We start from the raw sequence: 24,728 nt of genomic DNA on the forward strand, positions 1-24,728 counted from the left end.
GTTACTGTGAGATTGTTGTCATGTCTTAATCCTTCAAAGAATTCAGTGGTTTGTGTGAGTTTCTTTTTTTGCAAGAGCTTTTTGAAGCTTTTTAAAGGAGAAAAGTACACAGTTACATCTCATTTCTAGAACCACAGATCGGTTGTGGAAAGGCTTGGTGGTGGTTCTGGTTAGGGAGAGAGGTGAAAGTCTGCACTCATCTGTGGCCACACTTGTACAATAAGCACAGACAAATGCTGCAGCGGTCAGGAAAGGAAATCCCATGTCCTGTGAAGTTTTCACCCATACTCTTCACACACAGCTCAACATAAGATTTGGCTTTCCTTCTTTCTTTTGTTTTTTAAGTTAACTGTCATTAAGATCTTTATGGCATATTTATCTCATGGCCACTTGTGACCTCTCAGTTTCTGTTTATGCAGACAGACCTAATCCCTGCATGTATGCCAACCAGTCTGTCCGTCCATCCATCCATCCATCCGTCCATCCATCTGTATGTCTCTCTATATTTCCTATCTGATTTGTATCTGATCCTTTACATTTACACTTTCATATCTTTTTTGAATACCAAATGTTTTAGGGTGGAGATATCCTTTTAAGAAGACCAGTGATAAGATCTTTTCTTATTTTCTCCCCATGAGTCTGTGTTGTCAAGACGCTCACTCCCAGAGTGCATGTGTGAAGTGTGCTTGTTTCCCCTCCTATTTTAATTAGATGTGTGTATTCTAAACTGAAAATATTGAAAGTAATGTGCAGATCCCCAGTCTTGCCTCCTGGAGATCCTGAGCTTCTGAGTCTCTGGTTGAGGAGGCAGCTCTCCTGGTGCTTCTGACATAAAATAACGTGAGACTCACCTCAGCCAACAGCGCGAGTGCATGTGGACCGTGGCGGGGCACGGTGTGGTGGGCGTGGTCCTGGCTTCCCCTCCACCCCTTGACAGCCTGTGACCTCAGGCAGGCTCTGATCAGTACTCAGCGTTTCTTCATTTCTGAAATGGTACAGAGAACACCCATCTCACAAAATTCCATGGTGAATGAGTTTAAGTTATTAAGTACTTGAACCAGTACCTGGCACATGGTGCGTGCTATGAAAGTATTAAGTGATAAATGATCCTCTATATAGCGTTCCTCTCTATAGAATTTTGAACTTTAAGTTTTGGTTAGAAATAGTTGTAGTAAAATTGAGATCTAAACTGGTTAGTCAGTCTTTTAAAATATTTGTAGTATCACAGCTGTTTCTTCATGTGGTGCTGAGTTCCATCAAGGAGAGCCACTGGTCACAGAGCCAGTTTCTGTCAAGTGTCTGCTGCAGGCGTCTCTCTGTCGGTCTTTGATTTGTCTTTGATGTGTCAGTTTTTGGCTGATGGGTGATTGTCCGGGGACTGTTGGGAGTCAAGTGCAGCCCTGAGTGCTCGGCATGAATAAAGCATTCGCTTCTGCAGCCTGGAGAACATGGCATGTCATTTCTCTTCATTTCAGTCCGTAAACTTGTCAGTTATCTGCATTTGAAAAGTGATTTTTGATTCGTGGCAATCAGTAAACATGAAATCTTTTCTGTGATTGCCACGCTGATTAGGTAAATTGTCACTTGAGGAACTGTTGGTAAAGCCTTGGTTTCTGTGGCCGGAGAGCTCTAGAAAACGGATGTGTTTTTAAAGATCATGGGAAAAAATTAGCTCTCATTTTTTTCTCTCTTGTGCTTCTACCTTTCTGAAGTGCAATTCAGTATCTCAGAATTTTTTCTCTCCCTCTCTAATGGATCTTCTGTTAGAGCCATACAAATGAATGATAATAAGTTTGTTTTGCATTCTATTTCATTACTTCTCAGCCAGGAAGTATTTCTGCTTTATGAACACTTACGTGCCATATATATTGTTCAGAATCACATGAAGAGATTTGTTTAAAGGTAGCCTTGAAGTTTGTCAATCCTCTTTAGTTTTCTTCTTTGAGAGCAAGAGGTATTTTAATAGTCATGTGATAGAATTTTTAAAAGTCGTATAAAATTTGCTTAGGTTTTTAACAAAAAACGATAGTTTTTGCATGTGCTGAGTTTGGAAAGAAGATTGTCTTGGTGGTAAGAAATAGTGAACGAGAAACAGAGGAAAGCACCTGGCATACCAGAGTTGGTGGGGTAGGAACTCCGGCTGCTTTCCTGGGCACTTATAGGGATACAGTTAGACTACTGAGAAGGGCTCTGCCTCTCCGAAGAAAACATTTGTGCCCAGTGAACTTTACATTCCAGTTCTCCTTAGAAATATTGGTGTGCTTAATCTAACAATGTGGCATATTCAGATGTAGTGCATATTCTAGAATGTTGAAGACTTTGCCTCTACTTACAGTGTTCCTGGGAGGAAATACACCTGCTTTTTTCCCCTACCTTTACTTTTCATAAAACCTTAGAATAAACATTTCTGAAGGCTTTTCTTAATGTGACTGTTTTTTTTTTATTATCTTCATTCAGTTTTCTTCGTATTAGGGGGCAGTCCCATGGAGAGTGCGTACTCTGCCATGACACCGTATATAAAGAGACACCATGCAACCCAAATCGCAGAATTAAGTCTGTTAAAAAGGAGGCCTGTTTCTGGGCTGACCACAGTGATTTTGGAACGTGTAAAGTACAGAGTTAGACAGGGGTCCGAATGAAATTTACTGTATTTCTTTTGATCTTTTTTTAAATTATTAATTCATTTTTTGGCTGTACTGATTCTTCCTTGCTGTGTGAGCTTCTCACTGCGATGGCTTCTCTCGTTGCAGAGCACAGTTGAGCTTCAGTAGTTGTGGTTCCCAGGCTGTCAAGCACAGGCTTATAGTTGTGGCCCTTGGGCTTAGTTGTTCCATGGTGATGTTTCTCATATTAGCTAACTTTGTATAAATAAGACGCTAAACTATAATGCTTCTGGGAACATTTTACCAGTTTTCACAAACTTAAGTTTGGTACAATATCTGAATAGTTATGGACTACAAGTTTAATAAAGTAATGATTAGAAAAAGTGGCCCAAGTGTTGGTTTTACTGTTGGTAGATTCCTTTTTCGTAATTCATTGAAAATCATAGTGTTTTGGGGTATGTGTATTTTAGATTTCTCTATAGAAATAAACCACACAGGTGAAATGATTGCTGTCTTGTAAGAAGTTCTGGTTTTACCTCCTCTGATTTAGATTTCCTGATGGTGCATAGTGATTCAGACATTACTCCGGCCCGGGCCGGACTAGGGTTCCTGGCCTTGCTTCCTGTGAATTGTGTGGTGATGAACTTCTTGAGTTTCCATTCAGGTCTGAATATTAAATGACCACAGAGAAAGGTCATCAGCATTGTTCTCGGTTTGGCTGCTACTAATTTGGTTTTTAGGGCTTCCCGGGTGGCTCAGTGGTAAAGAATCCCTCTGCCAGTGCAGGAGATGCAGGTTCAATCCCTGGGTTGGGAAGATCCCCTGGAGAAGGAAATGGCAACCCACTCCAGTGTTCTTACCTGGAGAATCCCATGGACAGAGGAGCTGGTGGGCTATAGTCCATAGGGTCACAAAGGGTCGGACACAACTGAGCAACTAAACAACAGTTTGGTTTTAAAGAGATGACAGGGAGGCATAATTCAGATTGATTGGAAATGCCATCCCTCTTTCAGTTTGGAATGGCATTCTGCTTGGGAGTGATTGAGGTGAGGGCCTCACTCATGCACGTGCCATTGGCCTGGGACTGGGTGGCTCCCCTAGGCTGGTTTGTCCACCTCGGAGGCTTTCTTTGGGCCAGCACCTTGGCCATGTTGCTTCCAGAGCGGAAACAGCCAGGTGCTTCCTGCTGGAACCCTTGTGAGCAGCCAGGTGCCTTTACTTGTTCCTGATTCTCCTTGGCAGGAGGTTTTAAAACACCGTTCTACTTCTCTTTCTTTTTCTCCTCAAGTAAATCCAGATTGCATCTTTTTGGTTGCTAACCAGAGATAAGCTTTCATTTCTTCTTTCCTTTAAGAAAGTAATTTTGAAAAGCATGTTTCTAGTTTGTGTTTCCATTAAAATGTGAGCTTGAATACATTATGGTAAGCCTTGTTGTCCTTGGGCCTTGGGAGTCTGGAGGCCTTACTGTCCTCACACGGAGACCTCATTAGACAACTCCTGGAACAGCTGGTCACACTCAGACCCTGCCAGAAGGTGGCCGAGAGTGGGGGCCAGAGCGGCGGACAGTTGATACCAACTGTGGGCCGCGCTGGGGGTGCCCTGCAGCCCATTTACACAGAGGGCCGGCAGCCACTTACCTGTTGCTTGTCATTCGTTCAGTGTTCCCGGCTTCGCTTCATGTTAGGGGAAGAGGTTTGACTGTCAGAAAACAGCAGGAAAGTAGGCGATCCCTTGTGAGCACATCCTCTGGCCTGTTTTGGAGAGACTGCTGTCTGCGTCCTGTTGGCATCGCTCAGAAAGTCAGGGTGCTTTCAAGTTGACATGTTTAAGGGGCAGATTTTAGGCTTTCTATTAAAGTTACTTATTTGTTCAGTTTTTGTTTATGGATAAAGCCAAAATACCATTGTTTTGCACAGCATTTAAAATATGAATGTAAAATACATACATATGTCTTTGCACACACACGTACACACACAGCAAGGGAGGGAGAAACGTGAGTTTAATGAGAAAGGCTTCTCAAACTAAAAGCTATGTTTTCTTATCAAAGGAGAAATAATTTTACAGACAAATTTGTTGACTTTGTTGATTTCATATCTTTTCACTTTTCCATGGTGTGTAATTATGCTAGTTAGTATATTCAGTCTCAATTTTTCCCAAGAATTGTTAATTATAATATATGTGGGTAGCTGAGTAATAATTACTTTTCCAAAAAAAAAAAATCTGCTGTTTAATCCTTTCCTGTTTATCTTCCAGATGTGAGGCCTCAGGACTCCTGGCGAGGTCCCCCTCCCCTTTTCCAGCAGCAAAGATTTGACAGGTAATGCAGACATGAGTTTTCACTAATTTTTCACACCAGCATTTGAGGTTTGGGCTTTCTCTGTAGTATGAAATGTACTTTCTCCCCTCTAAAGAATTTCTTTTGGGCCTGTTCTTTAGGAAAATACATGGTTAACACGTTGAAGCAAAAGATTCATATTTATATAGTTTCCTGCTTTTCTTGGTTCCTAGCCTTTACTTTATTGATGCTTTTGAGGTGCCCTGAAAAATGCAACACAGAGAGCTTAAAATTGTTATTAGGTTTTGGTCAGGCTAAACAAATTTCTTTTTAGAAGAGTTGTGCAGCTTAATGAGGCATAACTAATGGGGTTCCACTTTTATCATTTCTTTGCCGGCAACACAGTGTCAGTACAGACCCACCATTGATCCTTGCTGCAGACCTCTTGAAGTCCTAATCAGCTTCTTTGGTACAACTTTTTCAGGGTTGACAAGCTTATTGTGGTGCAGTGTCACTGTAGGTCAGTGGTTATTAGTTGCCACTGAAAACAGTTTCTTCAACTACTTAAGACTGAACTGAATTAAACGCAGAAGGGACTCAGAAGAGGATTATGGGATCTGCAGTCTAATAAGTACCACGGACGAGGAAGAATGTGACATGGTTTAATAACAAGGGATGTTTGACATGTGTTCTTTCATTGATAAGTTGTGCGCGCCTAAGTCAGGTGGTCTCTGCACGACAAGGCAGCCAGGCGTGTTATGAATAATTATATTAACATCTGAAGAATAATTTTTAAGGGTAGCTTTAAAGTCTGTCGTCTCATGCTGGTCTTGCCCGCATCGGTAGATGCTGAGACGAGTTTAAGCCTCCTCCTAGCACAGCTTCCTTCTTTGCCTTCCCAGTCCTAATCTGTTTTGTTCGCCTCTCCTTTGCCGTTTTAGCAGTCTGATCTGTTCACATCCGAAATGAATGAAGTGTTGTTATTTGAACAGGGTTATAACCTCTACCCCCTTTAAGAAAGTTCTTTTTTTAGAGACTCCAAAACCTCATTTCATTATTTTCTTCAAGAAGATAAAAGAAATTATGTTATTCGATTGTTTATTAATAGTATCAGCTACTTAGTGCAAGCTGCATTTTAATTTAGAACAGCTGCTCTTGCCTGTGTTTATGTTCTGCTTTCAGTGTGAGTGCTCAGGGCACATGGTATGTGCCACTTCAGCACCCTCAGAGTGGCACCATCGTCACTAAATGAGTGAGGGGTGAATTTTTCTAAATACATATTATCACATTCACACTGATCTAACCTTAGATGACCGTCTTCTGCAGAACGTTTGTCACGTTTGATGTTTAAGATTTGGTTTCCCCACTTTGTTGCTTGCTTTTTCCCTTGTTATTAAATACTCACCAATATTAATAATCACCAGAGAAACATGAATTCATTTATTCCTCCTGTCACCCCTTTGAAGTAGATATTGTTACTTTTACATATGAGGAAACTGAAGCCCACAGTTCAGTAGCTTATCTGAGGTCTCTCTTCCATACCGTTCTTTACCAAGAAACTTTTCACCCGAGCAAAACTCATCAGAAAACTGCTCTGAGCATCCTGTCCCGTGAAGCCACAGGGACTTCAGAGAAGTCCTTCCCCTTCTGAGGCACCCTTTCTTCAGTTCTGCAGCTTTCCTTCCCTCTCCACATTAAGCCCCCCTAAGATCGTCACTTATGTCCTGACATCCGTGGGGTTTTCTTTGATCTATGATCTGTGCCCTAGTCAAGTTGGTATCTTCCTGATTGACTCTGTGAACCCAGCAGATGTGAGGTGTGTTCTGTTGGAGTTTTGGTTTACTTTCAGTCAGAAACTAAAACCGTGCCATAAGGCAGAAGTTACGTGTGAGCTTAATAGAATTCTTTCTTATGTCTTAGAGCGCGGTCATTTAAGAAACACACTGTTTATTCTTAAAGAAAACAAAGTTTGAATTTAGCCTCCTAAACTTCTCCATTAGCCAGCCTTTCAGCAGATACATCACTCATTTCTGTAGCCTGTGTCAGTCTAACCTTTCTGACCTTACATGACATAGAGGAGAAAATACAAACTCACTTTGCCTTTGCTGAGATGTCACAACTGGTAAGTAGAATTCTTGCTAGAACCAGGTTTCACTGATCATTAGTTCAGTACTTTTCCACTGCACTGTTAAGTGTTTGGTTGAGAACCCTATTAGAGGAGAAAATTTTTTAAGTGTACTTTTTTTTTTAAACATAAACTACACTGTTTATTGAATTAATTCCTACTTTGAGATAGTATTTATAATTCATATGTTCATTTCACTTAAATTACAACAGGAACACCCTGCTCCCACCTTTGCCTCCCCTCAAAAGGACAACCTAGCCGTCATCATGATGGTGATCGAGGTCCAGGTCCAGCTCGTGCCTCCTCCTCCCCTGGGTGCTGCCCTGTTGTCTGTGTCCTTGCCAGTGGGGAGTCTCTTTTCTGGCCATATCTTATCCAAAGTGGCCATTTAGTTTTTTAACTTAATAGGTACTAAGCTCAGTCGTAGATTTTTAAAAGCTGATTTGTTATATACATATATATGTGTGTGTGTGTGTGTGTGTGTGTGTATTTATAAATTTAAAATATTTTAAAATAAATTTAAAATAAATTAAAACAATGAGTAGTATATAGTTATGTCATACTGCCAGCTACTTTCCAAAACAGTAATTCAGAAACTTAAGAATATTTTTGCCATCCATGGTGCGGAATGCCTCAAATAAGTTGCTTCAATCATTAGCTACTCATTAAAAAAAATGTGTGTCAGCCTCAGCACTTCCATCTCAGATTTAGAATGTATTTTCCAGGGCAGATTTCAGTTTGTAAAAGTATTTGCAAACTGATATAATTAGTATAGAAATATGATAAACTTAGGTAAAATAAAGGCCTTTCTGCCACTATCAAGCAGAAGAGGGTAGTTCATACAAGTCCCTCTTACATGGCTCTTTCCATTTAATTAATTATTTTTGTAACTATTTGATTATTATTTTTATAAATATTTTTGTCAAAACCCATTTCAGGTAATCGTTTTAAACCAAAAGGAGAACTTTGTGCTCCTACATTGTGGCCTTGTTCCTTTCTTTAGGTCATAAAATAATGGAGAAGTGCATTTATAATGTATTTTAGCCATGCCAGCTGATTTTCCTGAAACTCAGTTGACTTAGTTTTACTGTTGTAAAACTGTGGAGAAAACATGATCACAGCTCATAAACAGCATGTGAGCTGTACGTAAAACAAGCGGGTTTTGCATTAATGGCCCAATTTTCACGAGCCTCCTTGGTCACAGCATGAACCTTAACTGCTCAGTCCTGCAGAGACTGGAAGAGACCGTGTCTTCTCTGCATACAGAGCCGTTCCTGCTTGACAGTTGAGCCATTCTCACTGAAATATATTTGTATTAGTGAATTCAGAAATAAGTAAAAGCCCCGAATATATGCATATTCTTTCTGAGGTACAGATTTTTCAGTTTATTTCGACTCACAGCAGATTATATTATTAGAGTTCTGGTCCCACCACTAACTGTGAAGAATAGCACTGGCCTTTCTAGGATTCTTTAGAGAGCACTTCTTGGAGACATCACACAAAAATAGTTATCTTTGCTGGTTTTGTTTGTTTTTTTTAAAGGGCAAGCTCCAAGTGAAGGAAGGAGAGTGGGGGTGGAGAGGATGGATTCAGGCTTGAATAGCTGTGAGAAGAATGCATTACCCGGTGAGCCCAGCTTTGGGCTTTCCCTGCTAAGACCTAGGCAGTGAGATTCATATGCTGATGTGGTCATAGCTAATACCAGCTACTCAGTGCTTTAGCAAATTTCAGGTTTTCTTATAATTCCTCTCAGTGTCTGTAACACCCCCCAAAGCTTCTACTGCTGAAGTACACTAGGGAATTTTGCTACTGTTTATTCTTGGTAGTGACTGTTGAATAAAATGGAAGTTGAGGAAAATACCTCAAGAAAGCTGTGTCATACAGGGTGATTGCCTTTAGAGGGTAAATCTTTGCTACACTGTTTATGTGACAGCTTTAAATTGTTATGATTTAATACTTCATACCTGTTGTTTTGTATCTGCAGAGTTAAAATAGGCACTTGAAAACAATTAAAACATTTCTTTTGACCAGTAATCCGGGCCAGCAAACTGGGTTATAATAGCTTTTGAATCTGTGTTCCCATGTAAACTGTACACCAAATGCCAGTCAGTCCATGCCAATTAGTGCTCATGTTGCTAGGTCACCATGGTCAATTGAAAGCCGCATCAATAGAACTTGAAAAGGTTTCCTCCTGATCAGACCTTCTGACATATTGAGCAGAATAATGGATGGGAAAAAACAGCCAAGTCCCCTACCCTAGATTCAAAATACTCAGCAGTAAGAATTCATTTGCAGCATGCAATTAACTAGAAAGAATGGACTCGAAGAACGAGCCTGGACATTTTAAAAAATAAAGCTTCATTCTCTTGTCTCGTGCATGTTTACTCTTTGGATAGCATCTTAAAATGTAGCCAGCTTGGTGATCTTGGGTCCAAAACTTTAGTGACTAAAAAGGAAACTTTACAATTGAAGATGAACAATTTTTTTTTTTAAGTCAGATCTTTCTGATTCAACTGAGTTTTAAACAGATGCTGATATTTCATGAAGTATGTTACACTACACTCGCTGTGAGGGACCTGAAGGCCACTCTGGTCCTATATATTCCATATGACAAATCCAGGCGCACTGGATTGTCCCAAATTTGGAAATGGTACCTGCCAGATTTTTGACCTTTAATGTAAATGTGATGCTTTTCCACAGAGGTGTTGGGGCCGAACCTCTGCTACCATGGAACCGGATGCTCCAAACCCAAAATGCAGCCTTCCAGCCAAACCAGTACCAGATGCTGGCTGGGCCGGGCGGGTATCCACCCAGACGTGACGATCGTGGAGGGAGACAGGTGATGGATGTGGTGTGGGCTTTGGGGTGGAAAGCTTACTGCTCACTTTGTCCTAACCGTACCTCTTGGGACTCAATGGTTGGTTGGTTGTTTTAAAATATCTCTGTGTAAGTACTGTTAAGAGTAGCTCAGTTTCCCCTGGATCTCTCATTAAAAATGTTTATGGGGTGAGTATCTGCCTCACTAAATAGGTTGTACTTTGAAGATGCTGAAGAATTTTCAGACCAAAAGCCCCTTTAATCACAGCAGTCCAATATTTAGCACAAATATGGTCCAGCACCAAAACATATTGTTTCTCTTTATAATGTTGCTTTTTGTTGTATTAGAAACTGGATCTCTCAAAATGAATGGTAATTTTATAGAAGCCGAAAGTAATCTCTCACCTTTTCAGCTGTTACTTTTATTCCCCTTAGGAGTTTTCTGTCTTGATTTATCTGTTGTGTCTTCATGGAATGAAATCTCTCCTAATTTCCCACTTTTTTAAACTAAATTTAAACATACATTGAATGAGTATAGTAATTCCTAGACAGATTCAGTAAGAGGAAGCTTTATTTCCTTCTCTTTATAATACATCCATTTATAGCAACATTTAAGCCTGAGGTCTGTTTGCCTCAGTCTGTGCCTCAGCCATTTGACACCCTGGCCAGTATTTACATGCTCCTTAATCCAGTGCTTGCCAGAGAGCAGGGTCTGAATGCAGTGATTCAGAGTGTGTAGTATTCGTGGAGTTGCTGATGTGAAGTGGTTATTAAATTGCTTACCTTGTGTTACCTCAGCCTTTTGCAGTGCTTCAAGTATTAATTTTCTAACTCACGTTCTTGCCATGTGTCCCTTTCTTCTGACAACTGAGAAGAATCTCTTGCCAGCTAAGAAAAATCTTTTCTTCACACTTTTTTTGGTGTACTCTTAAAAGTCTCAGTTCACTTTATAAGAAAATAATCATCTTAGTTGTCCTTTGAGAGAATTTTGTTAACAGTTCTTTAGATGTATAATATTACTTTACATACTGTCTGCCCAGAATCTCTACAGATGATATCAGCAGGTTCTTTAGATTGAGACTTTATGCTGCTAGAGTCAAGGTGAAAGGAAGGTGTACCTGCAACTAGAAGTTGCTCTGGAGAAATTTGAGTCCAGTCCCCTCATTTTCCAAGTCAGGAGTTAAAACCTCATATCTGCTGTTCAGCAGCAGAGCTGGGGGTGCCTGTTAACTTCTGACCCCAGTTCAATGGCTCTCCTGCCTTCTTTAGGGGAGACCCTCCCTTTAGAGGAGCTTTCTGCTGTTCCAGGAGGTCTAATTGTTATTCACTCAGGAGATCTAAATCATTTAGGACCTTTTGGAAATACATTTCTTTTTCAGCCTTTTTTCTGCAAAGATTTCTTTTTCAAGTAGAATTTTGAAGCACTGTTAAATTGTAGAAGCTCACTGTTAAAACCAGTAAAACTATACTTTCAGTATATTTTTAGTGGAGAACTAGTAAAGTGCTCTGAGCCAGTATGGGGAAAGGGGTCCATTTTAGAATCCTCCCTAGAAACGAGGAGTTGTGATGGCAGACACATCACATTCATCTTTAGGTTGTACCTAAATGGTGTTTGGAAGCATACTAGGAAATGTTTTGAAAGTTCGCTATAATTGATTATGTAATAACCTAATGTGGTCTACTATTATTTATAGCTAAACAAACAAAAACGCCTAAGGGCTTCAGCTGAGGCAGCAAGCTCCTTCCTTGGTTAAGCAAAATGGCTTTCCTAGTCTAATATGTCTGAGGATGACATGGGCACCTTCCCACAATGTGGCCTGAAACACCATGGGGGCTGGGGGAGGGGCTGGTGGTGGGCGAGACTGACAAGTGTTTTACACAAGACACTTAACTGTCCTTCATTTGTGTACATTTTAAGGAATTTCTTAGGTTCTTGTTAAGGCTGATTTGGTTAGTTGTCAGTGATAGCATTTATGCTAATTTCCACTCACGTGCAGCTTTGGAAAAGGCTGAAAACCAAATACACGTGTTTATGGAGACCATCCATGTGATATACCTATAAGAAATAGTCCCTTTCTTTTTGGTATGTTTTTCCATTGAGAAGTAAGATTAATTTCTTTGCAGGAGTGTTAATCCACAAAGTAAACTTTTGCTTTTTTTTTTTTCCTTCAGGGATATCCCAGAGAAGGAAGGAAATACCCTTTGCCACCACCCTCAGGAAGATACAGTTGGAATTAGGCTTTTGTAAAGCTTTCCCAGATCCTTTCATCATTCTACAGTTTTATGCTATTTGTGGAAAGATTTCTTTCTCAAGTAGTAGTTTTTAATAAAACTACAGTACTTTGTGTATTTCTTTTAACTGTATATTTCTACTGATCCGATCTCACTGTTTTATGTTGCTTTCCAAAGATGTGTGTTGCATAATACAGTGGATCTGAATTTATTATTGCTTGTAAAACACATTTGATGGAATAGGAATACTGGTTTTTCATTATGGTTAAAAATCAAACCAGCTGTGGATTTCAAAACACAGTGTATTCTAGATCATCTAAGATCCATGCTGATTTTTAATGCACAAGAATTAAGTATGAACTCTTGAGCTGGAACCCTCAGCTAACTAGAGTGTATATTGTTCAGTATTTCTTTGGGAACATTTCATTGATGTACTTGTCATATGGAAATTTCTGGACTTTAGTAAAAAACAATGCAAAACTTAGAACTCTGGTCTCTTTTGTTGTTTTTCTTTTACAGTATTTAAACTTTGAAAATCTTGGCAAGTGTATGGTTGTTTTTTTTTTTTTTTACCACTATATCAGAATTTTCTACAATTAGATGTCAAAAGAAAATCAATGAAGAAGTAGATTTTAAGAGGATATGGTCAGAAAGACAACCCATCCGACTCACGTATGCCTTTCCACTACTAATTTGGCAAGTTATAAAATCTTCATGAGATTATCTACATTTTACAAATTTCATGCATATTTGTGCTGTAGTTTTAAAGATTTGTTTTAAATCTTGGAGAATTCTCAAAGTTTGAGAAAAATCTTTGAGAAAAGTTCAGGGGGTGGTGATGAGAGAGAGGTGAGGAAGACTGTGGTATAAACAAACTTCTAGTTACAAAATAAATGAGTCATAGGATGAAATTTACAGCATGGAGAATATAATATTATTTTTGTATGGTGACAGATGGTAACTAGATTTATTGTGGTGATCATTTTGTAATGTATAGAAATCTGGAATCAGTCTATGCCCCTGGAACTAATGCAGTGTTGTAGGTCAGTTATACTTTAGTTGAAAAAAAAAAAAAAAAAAAAACCACAATGGAAGAACAGAAAGAAGAAAACTTGAAAAGTTTTGGACTTCCCTTAGTGGTCCAGTGATTAAGAATCTGCCAGCCAGTGCAATTCCCAGTCCAAGAAGATTCCACATGCCATGGGGCAACTACGCCCCAGCACTGCAACTACTGAAGGCCACTTGCCCTAGAGCCTGTGCTCAACAACAAGGAAAACCCGCACACCACAACTGGAGAAACCCAGAGCGCAGCAATGAAGATCCAGTGCAGCCAGAGATGAATAAATAAAGGATTTAAAAAAGAAAACCTGAAAAGTTTAATTCCTAGCTAAATTGCCTATGCTCCTTGGTATATTTTTGCATTATTTCACAATAGATTCCAATTTGTACTCATTTTTTCCTTGCTAGTAAGTACACTCATTCCTTAAATGTATGCTTACAGGTCACACACAAGCACTTCCATATGTGTTTTTCGCTTTCCACAACAGATTTAGACACATGTATGAAGATTTGTCCCCTTTTCCATTCTAGCCTCAGATTGTAAAATCAGATTTCTGTCTTTCTGACTTTGGACATTTTTGCTTTAATATTCAACAAAGGCAACTTGTTAATCTTAAATCTCTTCAGGAAAAATCCCACCTTAACCTTGGATAGGAAGGTATTTTGAAGCTATTGAGTTCATTGCTGATGATGGGTGAATAGAGCAGAGTTCTTTATTGTTGAAATAAAGAGTCTCTGCTGGGAATTAACCATTATATATTACCATCACAATAGAATGAAGGAATGATGCTGTTTATCTGCTGAGTATTAAAAATGTGTAACACCTGAATCAAGTATTGCATATGCAGAAGGAGCCCATGTACACGTCTTAGGGTATACAGCTTCAATAAGTACCCTATAGCCATGCTTCTACAGGACCTAGATTTCTCAGATCATTAATTTTGGTCTAGTTTTTTAAGTTTTCATGAGCATATCTAAAGTAATTTTGACTTGGTTTTTTGCACCATTGCACATAACTAATGAAAACATTAAGTTTGAAAATGTTTTTAAGTGTTTCAAAGACATCTATCTAAGCAAAAGCCTGATGGGAAAACTAAGCCCCTAGCTTTCCTATAGCAGGTGGTGAGCCCTTGCTTCCTTCTCTCTCCTTACTCTGACATCTCTTTACAACTTGTCCCCACGTTTGAATCTTTCAGAAAAAGTCCCCGTTATTTCAACAAAGGCTTTTTAGAACTTTCAGTGGCGCGTTTAAAGCTGTAACTAGCCCTCTCCACACTCCGGAGTAAAAGCCAAAGGATCGATTTTGTGTAGTTTACTCCACCTTACTATGCTTGAATAGGGCCAAGGTTTTCAAGGTCTCATGTTGAAGGTTTTTAAGCATTTAAGAACCTGGGGACAGCCCGACTTTATCGCGGCGCTGAGAGCCGGTGGTGAGCGTCTGTCTTCAGGGTAAGGTCGAGGGCAGCACACGGCCATCCGTCCATCCCGGAGCGCTGTCCGGCCGCGCGGTGTCGGGGAAGCAGGTGGGGAGGTGACCTGCAGGCTGACCCCGAGCCACAGCCGGGCGGGCGGCTCAGGGGGGCGCGCGTCGGCGGCATCATCACCTGGGTTCCTTGGGTCCCCGCATGGATGCGATCATCGGCCCTGGAAGGAGGCAGCGGAAAGGGTCTTCTCCGAGGCTGCTGTTTTTTTTCAGTTCTAAGCCTGAAGGTAAGTGAATTTCGCTTGGCTTGGAAATCAGAATGTAGTCGTTCTCCGACGTAACCTGGAAGCCGGGTTAGCAAGCGGCGCGGTCCCGGGCGTGGTCTGCATCCGGCTCGTCCAGCTCCGCGGCTGCCTGGAGCAGATTCGCTAGCCTTCGGCCCGCGAGTGCCAAAACTAATTTAACTAGCAAGCGGCCCATTCTCGGCGGATTTCTTCTCCACTCAGGGTGAGGTGAACATCTGCATTGCTAGTTATCTGATACCGCATGTATGGCACGAGGGCCAGAGGTAACAGGCTTTAATTAGTGTGTGTGAAATGGGAATGGAACCATTTACTACCGCAAAACAGTTTGCACAACTTAAACTTAGGTAACATTGTGATTAAACGTTTATTAGAAATCACCTAAGCAACTACTGAAAGAGGTTACATGGAAATTTAGAAACTGAAAAGGCATTTCATTCCAACATTCTAAAGCAAAAACAAAGGAAACCAAAACACCTCTCTCAGAAGCTTCCAAATCTCCGTGCTCAAAAAATAATGACATAAAAGTGATCCTAAAATCACAAAGTGATCTCAATACTTACTGGAGTGACTCCTGACTTCGTCTTCTTTGAATCTTCTCCAGATGCTCACCCATTTTCACTAGCAGCAAAAGTCTACTTATTTAATTCATTTTTAATAAAATGTATCCTAGTGCCCTGTTTCATTGGATTTGAGCATGGCAAGTAGCAGTATTTTTAAAAACTGGACTTGAGTAATTAACATACAGAGTTTTATCCACATATTAATGTTAACATTAAAGAGTTGGGCGGTATCATTCATATTCTCAACTACATCTGAAACTTTTATCACCATTACACTGTGCATTATCTTATGCACAAATTCATATCTTAAAATCCAGTCATGGGTCTTTATGTGATTATAGTTCACAAATTTAAGTCTTTCTAAAAGTCATCATTGCGAAATGCAGCTAACAAAGCAAGTCTTTGGAAGGTGCTTGCATTTAGTGAACAGGATTGTGTCTCTGATTTGCTTTAAATTGAAAGTAAACAGTCAATAGCAGAATGGAGTTTGGACACAACATCTGTGTTGATAAAAGTCTGATTGACTTACTTGTTTTGACTGTTAGGTTTTAGTTCTAAGCAAAGCCTCAAACAGAAGACAACTGGGTTACACCCCCTCTTCCATGTACAAAACACCCTTCCTGTATCTTTCAACATTGGGCGTGCGCGCGCGCGCGCGCACACACACACACGCACAACTTCAATTTACACACACACACACACACACTACTTCAATTTACATCCCAACACAGATTTCAGAAAAGTACCTGCAATCTCCGCCGTTCCTCTCTGCAACTTGGATTCTGGATTTTGGTTTCTGTGCCTCAACTGGGAAAAAATAGGTTAGAGTGTTGTAAAACCCCAAAAACCTTTAGGAAACTGTGACATCCTCAGTTAGCATTTCTCAAACTGAGTTTTGCTGTGGCCTCTGCTAAACTTTGGAGGGGCTTTGTTCCCACTTAAACCCTGCGCCAACCTCTCTCTTGGTTGTGAAGACACTTATCCTCCTCTTCAGTTAATGAGTTTCACCTAGTCTGGCTGTTTGTGTTTTTATAAAAGATCTGCAAAGCACTAATTGCAAAAGAAGCAAAAAAAGCTTTTGTTTCACATTAATCAGAATGTGGAATTCTACAGTATAAACATTTTCTATTTTAATGTTTCAAAAGCAAACCTTATCCTAATTTCTGGATGTGCACACATAAACTCAGTACATTTCTGGGTGCAGAATGTTAAGCTCTCTGCGGCAATTACCTCTGGCTTGAGTCCCTTACTATTTAAAGGAACGCTGAAAGGAGAAAGATATGCCTGTACCAAATACACTTTCAGAAAATATTGTATAAAGAAGGCTGTTTCTTCTTAATGGTCTTTTTGATTGATAGTTCACTTAGTCTAAGGGATTTTTTTGTTCCAGAAATTATCAAGGGAAAAACTGTGCATGAAGATTTATTTTCTTTAAATATGCTACTCGGAACCCTTACTCCATAAGCTACTGGTTTTGTTAAGTATTGGGCTGTAAAAAAAAAAAAAAAATTACAAACCATGTGAACTTTTGTAACATGTTTTCTAGAAGTAGAATTTCAGAAATTGAAGGAATCAATATAAAGAAGCATTTTTAAACCTGGCACATCGGTAATAGTTATGCTAGCCTGGCTAGCATTTTGAAAATCAATTTTATTAGTATGCAAAAACTCAAACTGGGAGAATTTTCTGAAAGTGTACTGCATCATTTTCATATTTTTTCTGCTCAAATTTTCTTTATGTAAAATGTGTTAAAAATCAGTTGTCAGTTTACAAAAATGCATTCACAGACCCTTGATAAAGATTGATTCACTTGCTTCTGTAGTGTTTTTTTTCTCTTTGTGAAAGGAACTGGAGTTTTTAATTATTATTACTGTTTACTGTAGAAAATATAGAGAAAGTGCAACTTTTAAAAACACTTTGCACAGTTCAGAAAAATACCCAAGCAATGAAATGAAATAAAATGTTTCACTTCAAACTATAATTCTAAAATTTCAAAAATGTAGAAGAGGTTTAGGGTCTCTGGGAAATGTTTTGGTCATTTGTAAAACATGCATTATCCATGTTATGTCTTTAATTTTTCTTCATTTTATGAACTCACTTTCTCCAGCCTTCTTTTAGCATTTTTAATCTACTACCAGTTCTTTAAATCATGAATAAACTGAGCTGTGTTGTCACATCATGCCAACTAGTATAAAAAAAAAAAAAGCCTATACAACGTAGTGAAAAAGAAATGATCATTTGACATTTACCAAAAAAAAGTTCTTGAATTCTTTTAAGTTATATTTAAATATCCTTTTGAAACATAGGAAATATAAATCAGCATATTAAAGAGTACATTATTTGTACAAGAAAACACCAACAAAATCGGTGTGTAACCCCTATTAACTTCTAAATATGAGAAAATAATATTTTACTGATTCTTTACACACTGATTACCATTCAATAAGTCACCTTATTTTCTTCCTTGACATGCTTTGAAAAATAGATTAATTGATGTCTGTCTTAGCAATTTTGCTTACTTGTTCTAGTGTTTTATCAAGGTACTTTAATTCAGATAATCAAATACCTTAGAAAGAGTAAATAACATGTCTGTAGAATAGGGTATAATTTATTTTGTCCGTTGATTTTGGGAGACCAGTTTCCATATAAAAAGTAGCTTACAATCCTTTCTTTTGATGAGCTGCATCTTAGGAGGAAAAGCCTCTTTTAGGATAATATACAAACACTCATTGCCAAATCATGATCAAAACATTTAAAAACAGCATTAAGTTTAAAAAGCTATATCAATTCGTATAAGCAATATTTTGATTACGTTTATTCCATTTCTCTAAATGGCAATAACTCCTCTGCAGTAATGTTGCTATGTGCATGATCCATCTTGAGCTACAATTCAATTTACTTTCCATCAAACATTAATGAAATTGCACTTAAGCGGGGGCGGGGGGAGCGGTGAGGGGGGGGTTTCGAAAATTAATCTCCCAAGGTAAGTTCCACTTCAAGAAGAAAACCTTGTTAAAGCTGGGTTGACTTTTAGAGCTACAAACACCACCTAAGTCTCCAACGTTTAAAACTCCGAGAGCTTTGGTTAGGAACGTGGTGGTGGATGTGGACTCGGCCGGCTTTTTACACAATTTAGGAACCTCCGGAAGGAGGAAATCACCTCAAAGCCTCCTGGCCGGCGCGATCTCAGGATTCGATCCTGGGGCTTGTCGCGTCCCCACCCGCAGCGGAGGCCCGGCGCCCGCCCCTCTCCGCGATCCGTCCGTTCTCTCGCAAGCAGCTGCCCCGCCGTCGGCGCGAGCAGACCCTCGGGCGGCGGCGGGACCCCCGGCCAGCCGCGCCGTCACCACGTCCGGCCGTAGAGCAGGTTGGCGCCCAGCGCGCTGCCGCCGTAGTCCCCCGCCGCCGCCGCGTCCAGCCCCGCCAGGCCTGCCCCCGCCCCGTGCAGAGCAGGCGGGCTGGGCGACAGCTCCTCCAGCTCCGGCGTCGGCGCGGGGGGCTGCGGGCCGGCCTGGGGCGTCGGCGTGGCCGCGCCGTTCTGGCAGGGCTTGCCGTCCTTGACCAGCACGGGCACGGCCACGCGGCGCGGCGACGGAGGCGGCGGCGGGCCCAGGACGGCCTCCTGCTGCAGCTGCTGCGCCGCTTTGTCCTTGGCCTGGCGCTTCATCTTGTAGCGGTGGTTCTGGAACCAGATCTTCACCTGAGTGGGCGTCAGGTGGATCATGCTGGCCAGATGCTCGCGCTCGGGCGCCGACAGGTACTTCTGCTGCTTGAAGCGCCGCTCCAGCTCGTACACCTGCGCCTGCGAGAACAGCACGCGGCGCTTCCTCCGCGGCGCCGCTGCAGCGTGCAGGGGCGCCAGCGACTTGGCCGCGTCCGCGATGCCCGTCAGCGACCCCATGCCGGCTACGTTCACGCCCGCCGACGGCCCCATGAACCTGGAGACTGGGGAGGGGCCCAAGGGGAAGACCAGTCAGCAGCCGCCGCCCCGCTCTCTTCACACCGCGGCGGCCGCGACGCCGGCGGGGCCGGTTGGGTCCCAGGACGCCCCGCGCGCTCAGTGTTTCAGGGCCCCAGGGTCCCAGGACGCCCCGCGCGCTCAGTGTCTCAGGGCCCCAGGACGCCCCGCGCACCCTCGGCCGGATTCCCAAGCGCTCCCCGCGCCCCGGGCTGCGGCGGGGAACGCCCGCGCCGTCCTCGGCCCTCAGTCCCGCGCTCCTCGCCCCGCTCACTTGACGAGTAGCGCGGGTCCGGGTTGGCGCCGTACCAGCCGGTGGCCGCGGCGGCCGCGCCGCCCCGCACGCCGTCTGTGTAGGCGGGCAGCTCGCCCACGTTGCCCAGGCCGCCGTTGCAGTAGCCGCCCACGGCGCCGTGCGGGAACTGCGAGACGCCGGGCGGCATGTGGTAGGTGGCGGCCGCCGCCGCTGCCGCCGCCGCCGCTGCCGCCGCCGCCGCGTTGTGGCCCGCCATGGCGTGCGGGGGCTGCATGCCCGCCGCGGCCGCCGCCTGCGAGGAGGGCCCGGGCGGCGGCGCGCGGTAGGCGGCCCCCAGGGGTGCCCCCAGGCCGGGCGGCGTGCCGTCCATGGCGCCGCCGAACTTCTTGTAGGTCTCCTCGATGGGGCTCAGGATGTCGGACACGGAGAAGGGCGTCGTGTGCTTGGGGCTCAACGACATGGCTCGGCGGGCGGCCAGGTAGGGGGGCCCGGGGCGCGCGCGGGTCGCCGCCACCTCGGCCGCGGCGGCTGCGCCTGTGACCAGGAGTCGGCGGCGCGGCGAGCCCCCCGAGCTGCGGGATCTGGGGTTTATTTTAGTCCGGCGCCGGGTTTACGACAGACTCGGGGGGCGGAGCAACATCCCAAACGAGCAAACAATGGTCCTTGACATCTTTTTTCCCTCGCCAACACCCCCACTCCACCCCCACTCCCCATAGAGGAGGCAAAAAGGTAAAGGGGGCAGTTGGATGTTTCTTGAAAGGATCACTCCCTTCGCTTTCTCCATCCTTCCTGCTTCCATCCAGACTTCCTGTTACCCTAGCCCTGGAGCATCAGAAACAGGAACTCTGAGGCTGGCGTCGAGGCTGGATGTGAAGGACTCCGCGCCTCTGCCCATCAGACCCCAGTTTCCTAAAGTGATTTAGTAGCAAAGTCCAGTGTATTTGGAGTTGGGGGGGAGGTGGACAGAATGGTGCTAAGTTGAGAGCGGATGGCGGTTTCGCCTAGTCCTCTCCAGCTATCAGCCTCTCACTTGCTCCATCATCTAAAGTGTTAAAAAAAAAAAAAAGAAAAAAAGCTCTTGGGTCCCACCGTAAGAGCGCATAAAGAGATGAGGTACAATGACCGTCCTCTCCCTTTGTAGGGTTTCTAATTTATGCGTCTTTAGACTCTCAAGCATCATTTTGTGGGCAACCAACCGGGCACTTTCAAATTAGCTCAAAGTATCCAAATCCAAAGAAGAGAAAACACACAGAGACACAAATACACGGATGCTAATTTGTAAGTATTCTGTTTCTGCTCTGTGGGGATAGAGGTTAGATAAGGGAAAGAGGTTAGGTTTTTATGTGTTCTAATGTTTCCTGTTCAGCTCGCACCTGTAAAGTTCTGTACAGGTTTCTTTCCCTTTTGTTTTCCTCCCGCACCCCACCTCCCCCGAGTGAAAATATCCAACTTGGGGTTTACTGGCCTATCACTACAGTAATCAAAAACAAAACAAAACAAAACCCAAAGTCCAAAATTTCTAGCTATTCGAAATGGGCCTTTTTACTGTTCAAAAAATATAATCCGCTTAAAAATGTGAAATGGATACAGAAATCAGGTGAGAGTGGTACTTTCGCTTGAAAGATACTCAACTGTAGATAAATGATTAAAAAAAAAAAACATTTGTCAGCTTTTGATTTGTAAATTTACCTGCATAGCATAGAAGAACTTAGACATTGTGAACTTTTCTATGAATGCTGAACATGACAAAGAATATGACAAAGTCTGTGAAGCATATTGACTAAAAATTGAAAAGTCCTTCACTTAAAACACCCAGGGAAACGAAGATGCAGTTTTTAAGGTTTCCTGGAGACTGGGGCAGGAGAAAGAAAAACAGGGAGAATGCTTTCTTAAGCAAGATTTTATTGTTTAAAACAGAAGAAGAACAGGATGTAAGAAGACAATTCCAGTTTAACCTATTAGAACATAAAATCTAATATACACATCTTGAAGGTAAGAACAGTTACCTATTCCTTGTTTGGTTTCAGCACTTTGATTGGAATGTTTTCCATGGGTTTGCTTTTATTGTTTTAATCATTGTTTTGTTCATTTCAGTGAGTTTTGCAAAGAATCTATGGGTGGGGGGATGGGGGAGAAGGGACCCATATTTACCTATGAGAAAAAAGTGTCAACCGGGCAAGTGTGTAGAGTATTAGTATTTTAAAATACTGAAAGAACAAAAGACAAGGTACCATGATTATTTGCAGATGTCAGTTATTAGCAATATTAGTATTGGTACAATTTTAACACCATGCCACTTTTACAGGTCTTTCCTGTGCTTGAAACATTTGGGCTGGGTCTTCATCCTTACCTGCAGTTGAATTGCTTACTTAATTTTTTTTTAATTAATGAATTACAGAGAAGCATTTATGTATGTATTTAAGTAGTTGCTGGAATCTTGAAAACTGCACTTTGGTTTTTAAGTTTTGGTTTAATTCAAAATGTATTGTTTACTTGATCCAATTAAATAAAAAATAATAGTCTTTCATTTCAAACTTTCCTCAAAGATAACAGGGTAAGTAAAAATAGTTGTTTTAACATCCATGGACAGAAAAAGTCATTTGTGAACCATTATGTTTTACTTTTAAAGTTCAAACATGTTTCAAAAATGAAACCTATTATCATAGTCTTTGTATTGGTTAGTTATCCAAGCTGCAAAAGTACTTATCATTAGTTTTTTCCAGACAGTTATTATTTGCTCTGTTTTCAGGCTATACATTTCATCTCATGTAATATTTTTATAAACTTTAGCAGTTTGCTCGGATGGTTGAACTACAAGTTGTTGCTTATTTTGTTTTTCAACTGTAGTGGCTCCTGCTACAAGTTCAATGACATCTGGAAAGCTCACACCTTTGAATAAAGAAAGCACCTTATCGTGTCTGGAGGCTCTCTGCAGACTGTCACTTTCTGACTGCTTGGGAACTTGATACCCTAATTAGTACTCCTTTACTAGAGGTAAACAGTTATGGAAAATATCCACAATCTTCAACAGTTCTTCCTCTCAATTGTCTGGGTCTCGTTCCAGAAATTGCATATCTTCGTGCTGAAAACACTGGAAGTGTGCAGATGATTCTGAAAACATGTATTCTGGAGGATGTGTATATACAGATGCAAATTAGAATAATCCAATTGATACTCCATTAAAGGTTTTTATCAAATTCATTTCATCATATTATTGTCTGCCTAAATTATGTATGGAAATTAATACTCAGTAGATTGTTAAATACTGTTGACCAAACTGGATTTCACAGGAAATATATTTCTGAGAAATGTTTTCCTGTTGGTTTTTTTCTTATCTTAAAAACAATGCTGGCACTCAGCAAAAAACAACAACAACAAATACTACCAAAGAGAACACGGTGAAAAGAGATGGCCCTGCCTCCCCATCCTCCAGCCTTCTTCTTTCCCCTCAGAGGCACGGTTACCTGATTCTTCTGGGTGAGTCTATACATCTTGAAACATGCTGCCATTTTACACACGGGAGGTGGCATGTGGTTTGATACCTTAGTTTTTTCATAGCTTAGGTTTTTGTACGTTTGTATACCACACCACTGAAAACTTAATAATTGGGACTGTGGCAGACATAGAAAAATTACCTAAACAAAAAGATTTAATAGAATCTCTTGGCTTTCTGACAAAAATGTGGTATTCATTGAAAATTTCTCATGTATTAGTTAACCTTAGGGCCACAATTATTTGGCAAAACAGTCCTGAGGTAGGAGCCTTACCCAAATAGGGGATTTGCTGTTGTCAAACAGAAGCTCAGAGAAAGAGGCCTGAGAGACCTTGCAAAACCAGTCAGTTACTTAAAGGGCAATGTTGTTTTTCTAAGGTAGCAAGTAGATATCTAATGTGTCCTGAATTTACTTATATGGGAAAATAATGTTTGAAAATACAACTTTCTGCTTAATATTCAAGATCCATGCCTTTTAGAAATGAGACACTTGCCACATTTGTGACTAGTTTAAAATAGTTGTTAATAAAATTCTTACTCTTTGGAAGTGCCTTTAAAATATCGCCTTTGCAGTAGGGAAGGAACAAAAAGAATATGTCAGGATACTAATATTTTGTAGCAAAATTGAGATTATAAAGAGGAAACAAAATTGCTATAGATATGAAACACAAAGTTTTAAAAATTGTAAATGTTTATGAATTTCACCAATTTCTGAAATTTGATCTCTTTTTATTCCTCCTAAAAGACTCTTTGTTTTAGATGTTCATTTCAATTATTATGAGTCTCTTGTGTTAATTTTACCCTTTGTTATTAACAGAATGACTCTGTTATTTCTACCCCACCCTCAACCCTCGTGCTTCCCCACCAGGGTTCCTTGTCTTAACCCTCCGTTCTGCTCTCCCTGATGCCCTGAAATGCAGCTAGGGCCCAGGGCTGAGACTCTCCTTGGGAGGACAAAAAGAAGAAGTTAGAGAACTTGAACCACCTCCCCCCACACCTCATTCTTTCATAATTTCTTCACAAATGCAAATTTCTTGCAGTTTAACTCCTCTATTAAAACAAAAATTTGAGTCAGTGTTGCCTGATCATCAGATTTTTAGATTGAAAATATTTTTCTGATCAATGAATATATTTTAAATTGAAGTGGTTATTAGTACAATGTGAGAAAGAGTAGTAGGTGTTAAAGATGTGATTGTTGTTAGAATCCTAATAATGAGACCAATTAAATGATTCCTAAAAACACACACACACACACAAAAACGAAGTCTTCCCTTTTAGTGTCAAATTGTAATACTAACTTTTACAGTCTAGGTAGAGAATAAGGTTATGCTACATCAGAGGTGTAAAAATATTAGTCAGTTTTCAAAAATATGAAAATTGACCACTAGGGCACAATTCTCCTACCCTAGGATTACAAGCTTTGGCTAGAAATTTAAATTTTTCTGTGTTTTAAAAATTATTTTTAGAGTAAGTATTAAATACATGATATGGGAAACAAGGGCAGGCAATATGGAATTATATTCCTTATTGCGGCAACAAGTTTACTTGTATATTTTGCTTACACAGAATGTTTAAACTTTAAAATAGCATTTTTATTGAACATTATCTGACATTTTTACATG

The 24,728-nt window shown here is 41.2% G+C and overlaps 2 protein-coding genes and 1 long non-coding RNA gene across 6 annotated transcripts in view; 2 read left to right on the forward strand and 1 right to left on the reverse strand.

The window, feature by feature from the left end:
- Positions 1-12,608, forward strand: part of XRN2 (5'-3' exoribonuclease 2) — a 62,795-nt gene extending 50,187 nt beyond the window's left edge. For 3 of the 4 annotated variants that reach the window (XM_010811235.4, XM_010811234.4, XM_025000584.2), the window contains 3 exons: positions 4,857-4,920; positions 9,704-9,842; positions 11,993-12,539. In XM_010811235.4, the coding sequence (XP_010809537.1) occupies positions 4,857-4,920; positions 9,704-9,842; positions 11,993-12,058 (269 nt within the window). In that variant the 3' untranslated portion in view covers positions 12,059-12,539. Of the gene's footprint in view, positions 1-4,856; positions 4,921-9,703; positions 9,843-11,992 lie in introns of all 4 variants that reach the window. The other variant, NM_001192472.1, reaches the window with a different exon arrangement.
- A 5,223-nt stretch (positions 12,609-17,831) lies between these two features.
- On the reverse strand, positions 17,832-20,088 carry NKX2-4 (NK2 homeobox 4). The gene is made up of 2 exons (XM_002707723.6): positions 19,632-20,088; positions 17,832-19,344 (listed from the first exon to the last, which is right to left on the reverse strand). Exons 1-2 carry the CDS (start codon positions 20,071-20,073, stop codon positions 18,743-18,745), a joined length of 1,044 nt encoding a protein of 347 aa, XP_002707769.3. The 5' UTR covers positions 20,074-20,088; the 3' UTR covers positions 17,832-18,742.
- A 9-nt stretch (positions 20,089-20,097) lies between these two features.
- LOC112449289 (uncharacterized) lies at positions 20,098-22,966 on the forward strand. The gene is made up of 3 exons (XR_003037791.2): positions 20,098-20,891; positions 21,531-21,605; positions 22,461-22,966. It is a non-coding gene; the product is annotated as an uncharacterized lncRNA (long non-coding RNA).
- Positions 22,967-24,728: the final 1,762 nt, after the last annotated feature.

Source organism: Bos taurus, chromosome 13 (assembly GCF_002263795.3).
Source record: "Bos taurus isolate L1 Dominette 01449 registration number 42190680 breed Hereford chromosome 13, ARS-UCD2.0, whole genome shotgun sequence".
Taxonomy (NCBI): domain Eukaryota; kingdom Metazoa; phylum Chordata; class Mammalia; order Artiodactyla; family Bovidae; genus Bos; species Bos taurus.

Excerpts from the sequence above, each read along its gene's own strand:
- NKX2-4 (XM_002707723.6), bottom strand. The coding sequence starts at position 20,073 with ATGTCGTTGAGCCCCAAGCACACGACGCCCTTCTCCGTGTCCGACATC. Across the intron at positions 19,345-19,631 it reads GGACCCGCGCTACTCGTCAA|TCTCCAGGTTCATGGGGCCG; the intron begins GTGAGCGGGGCG and ends GCCCCTCCCCAG.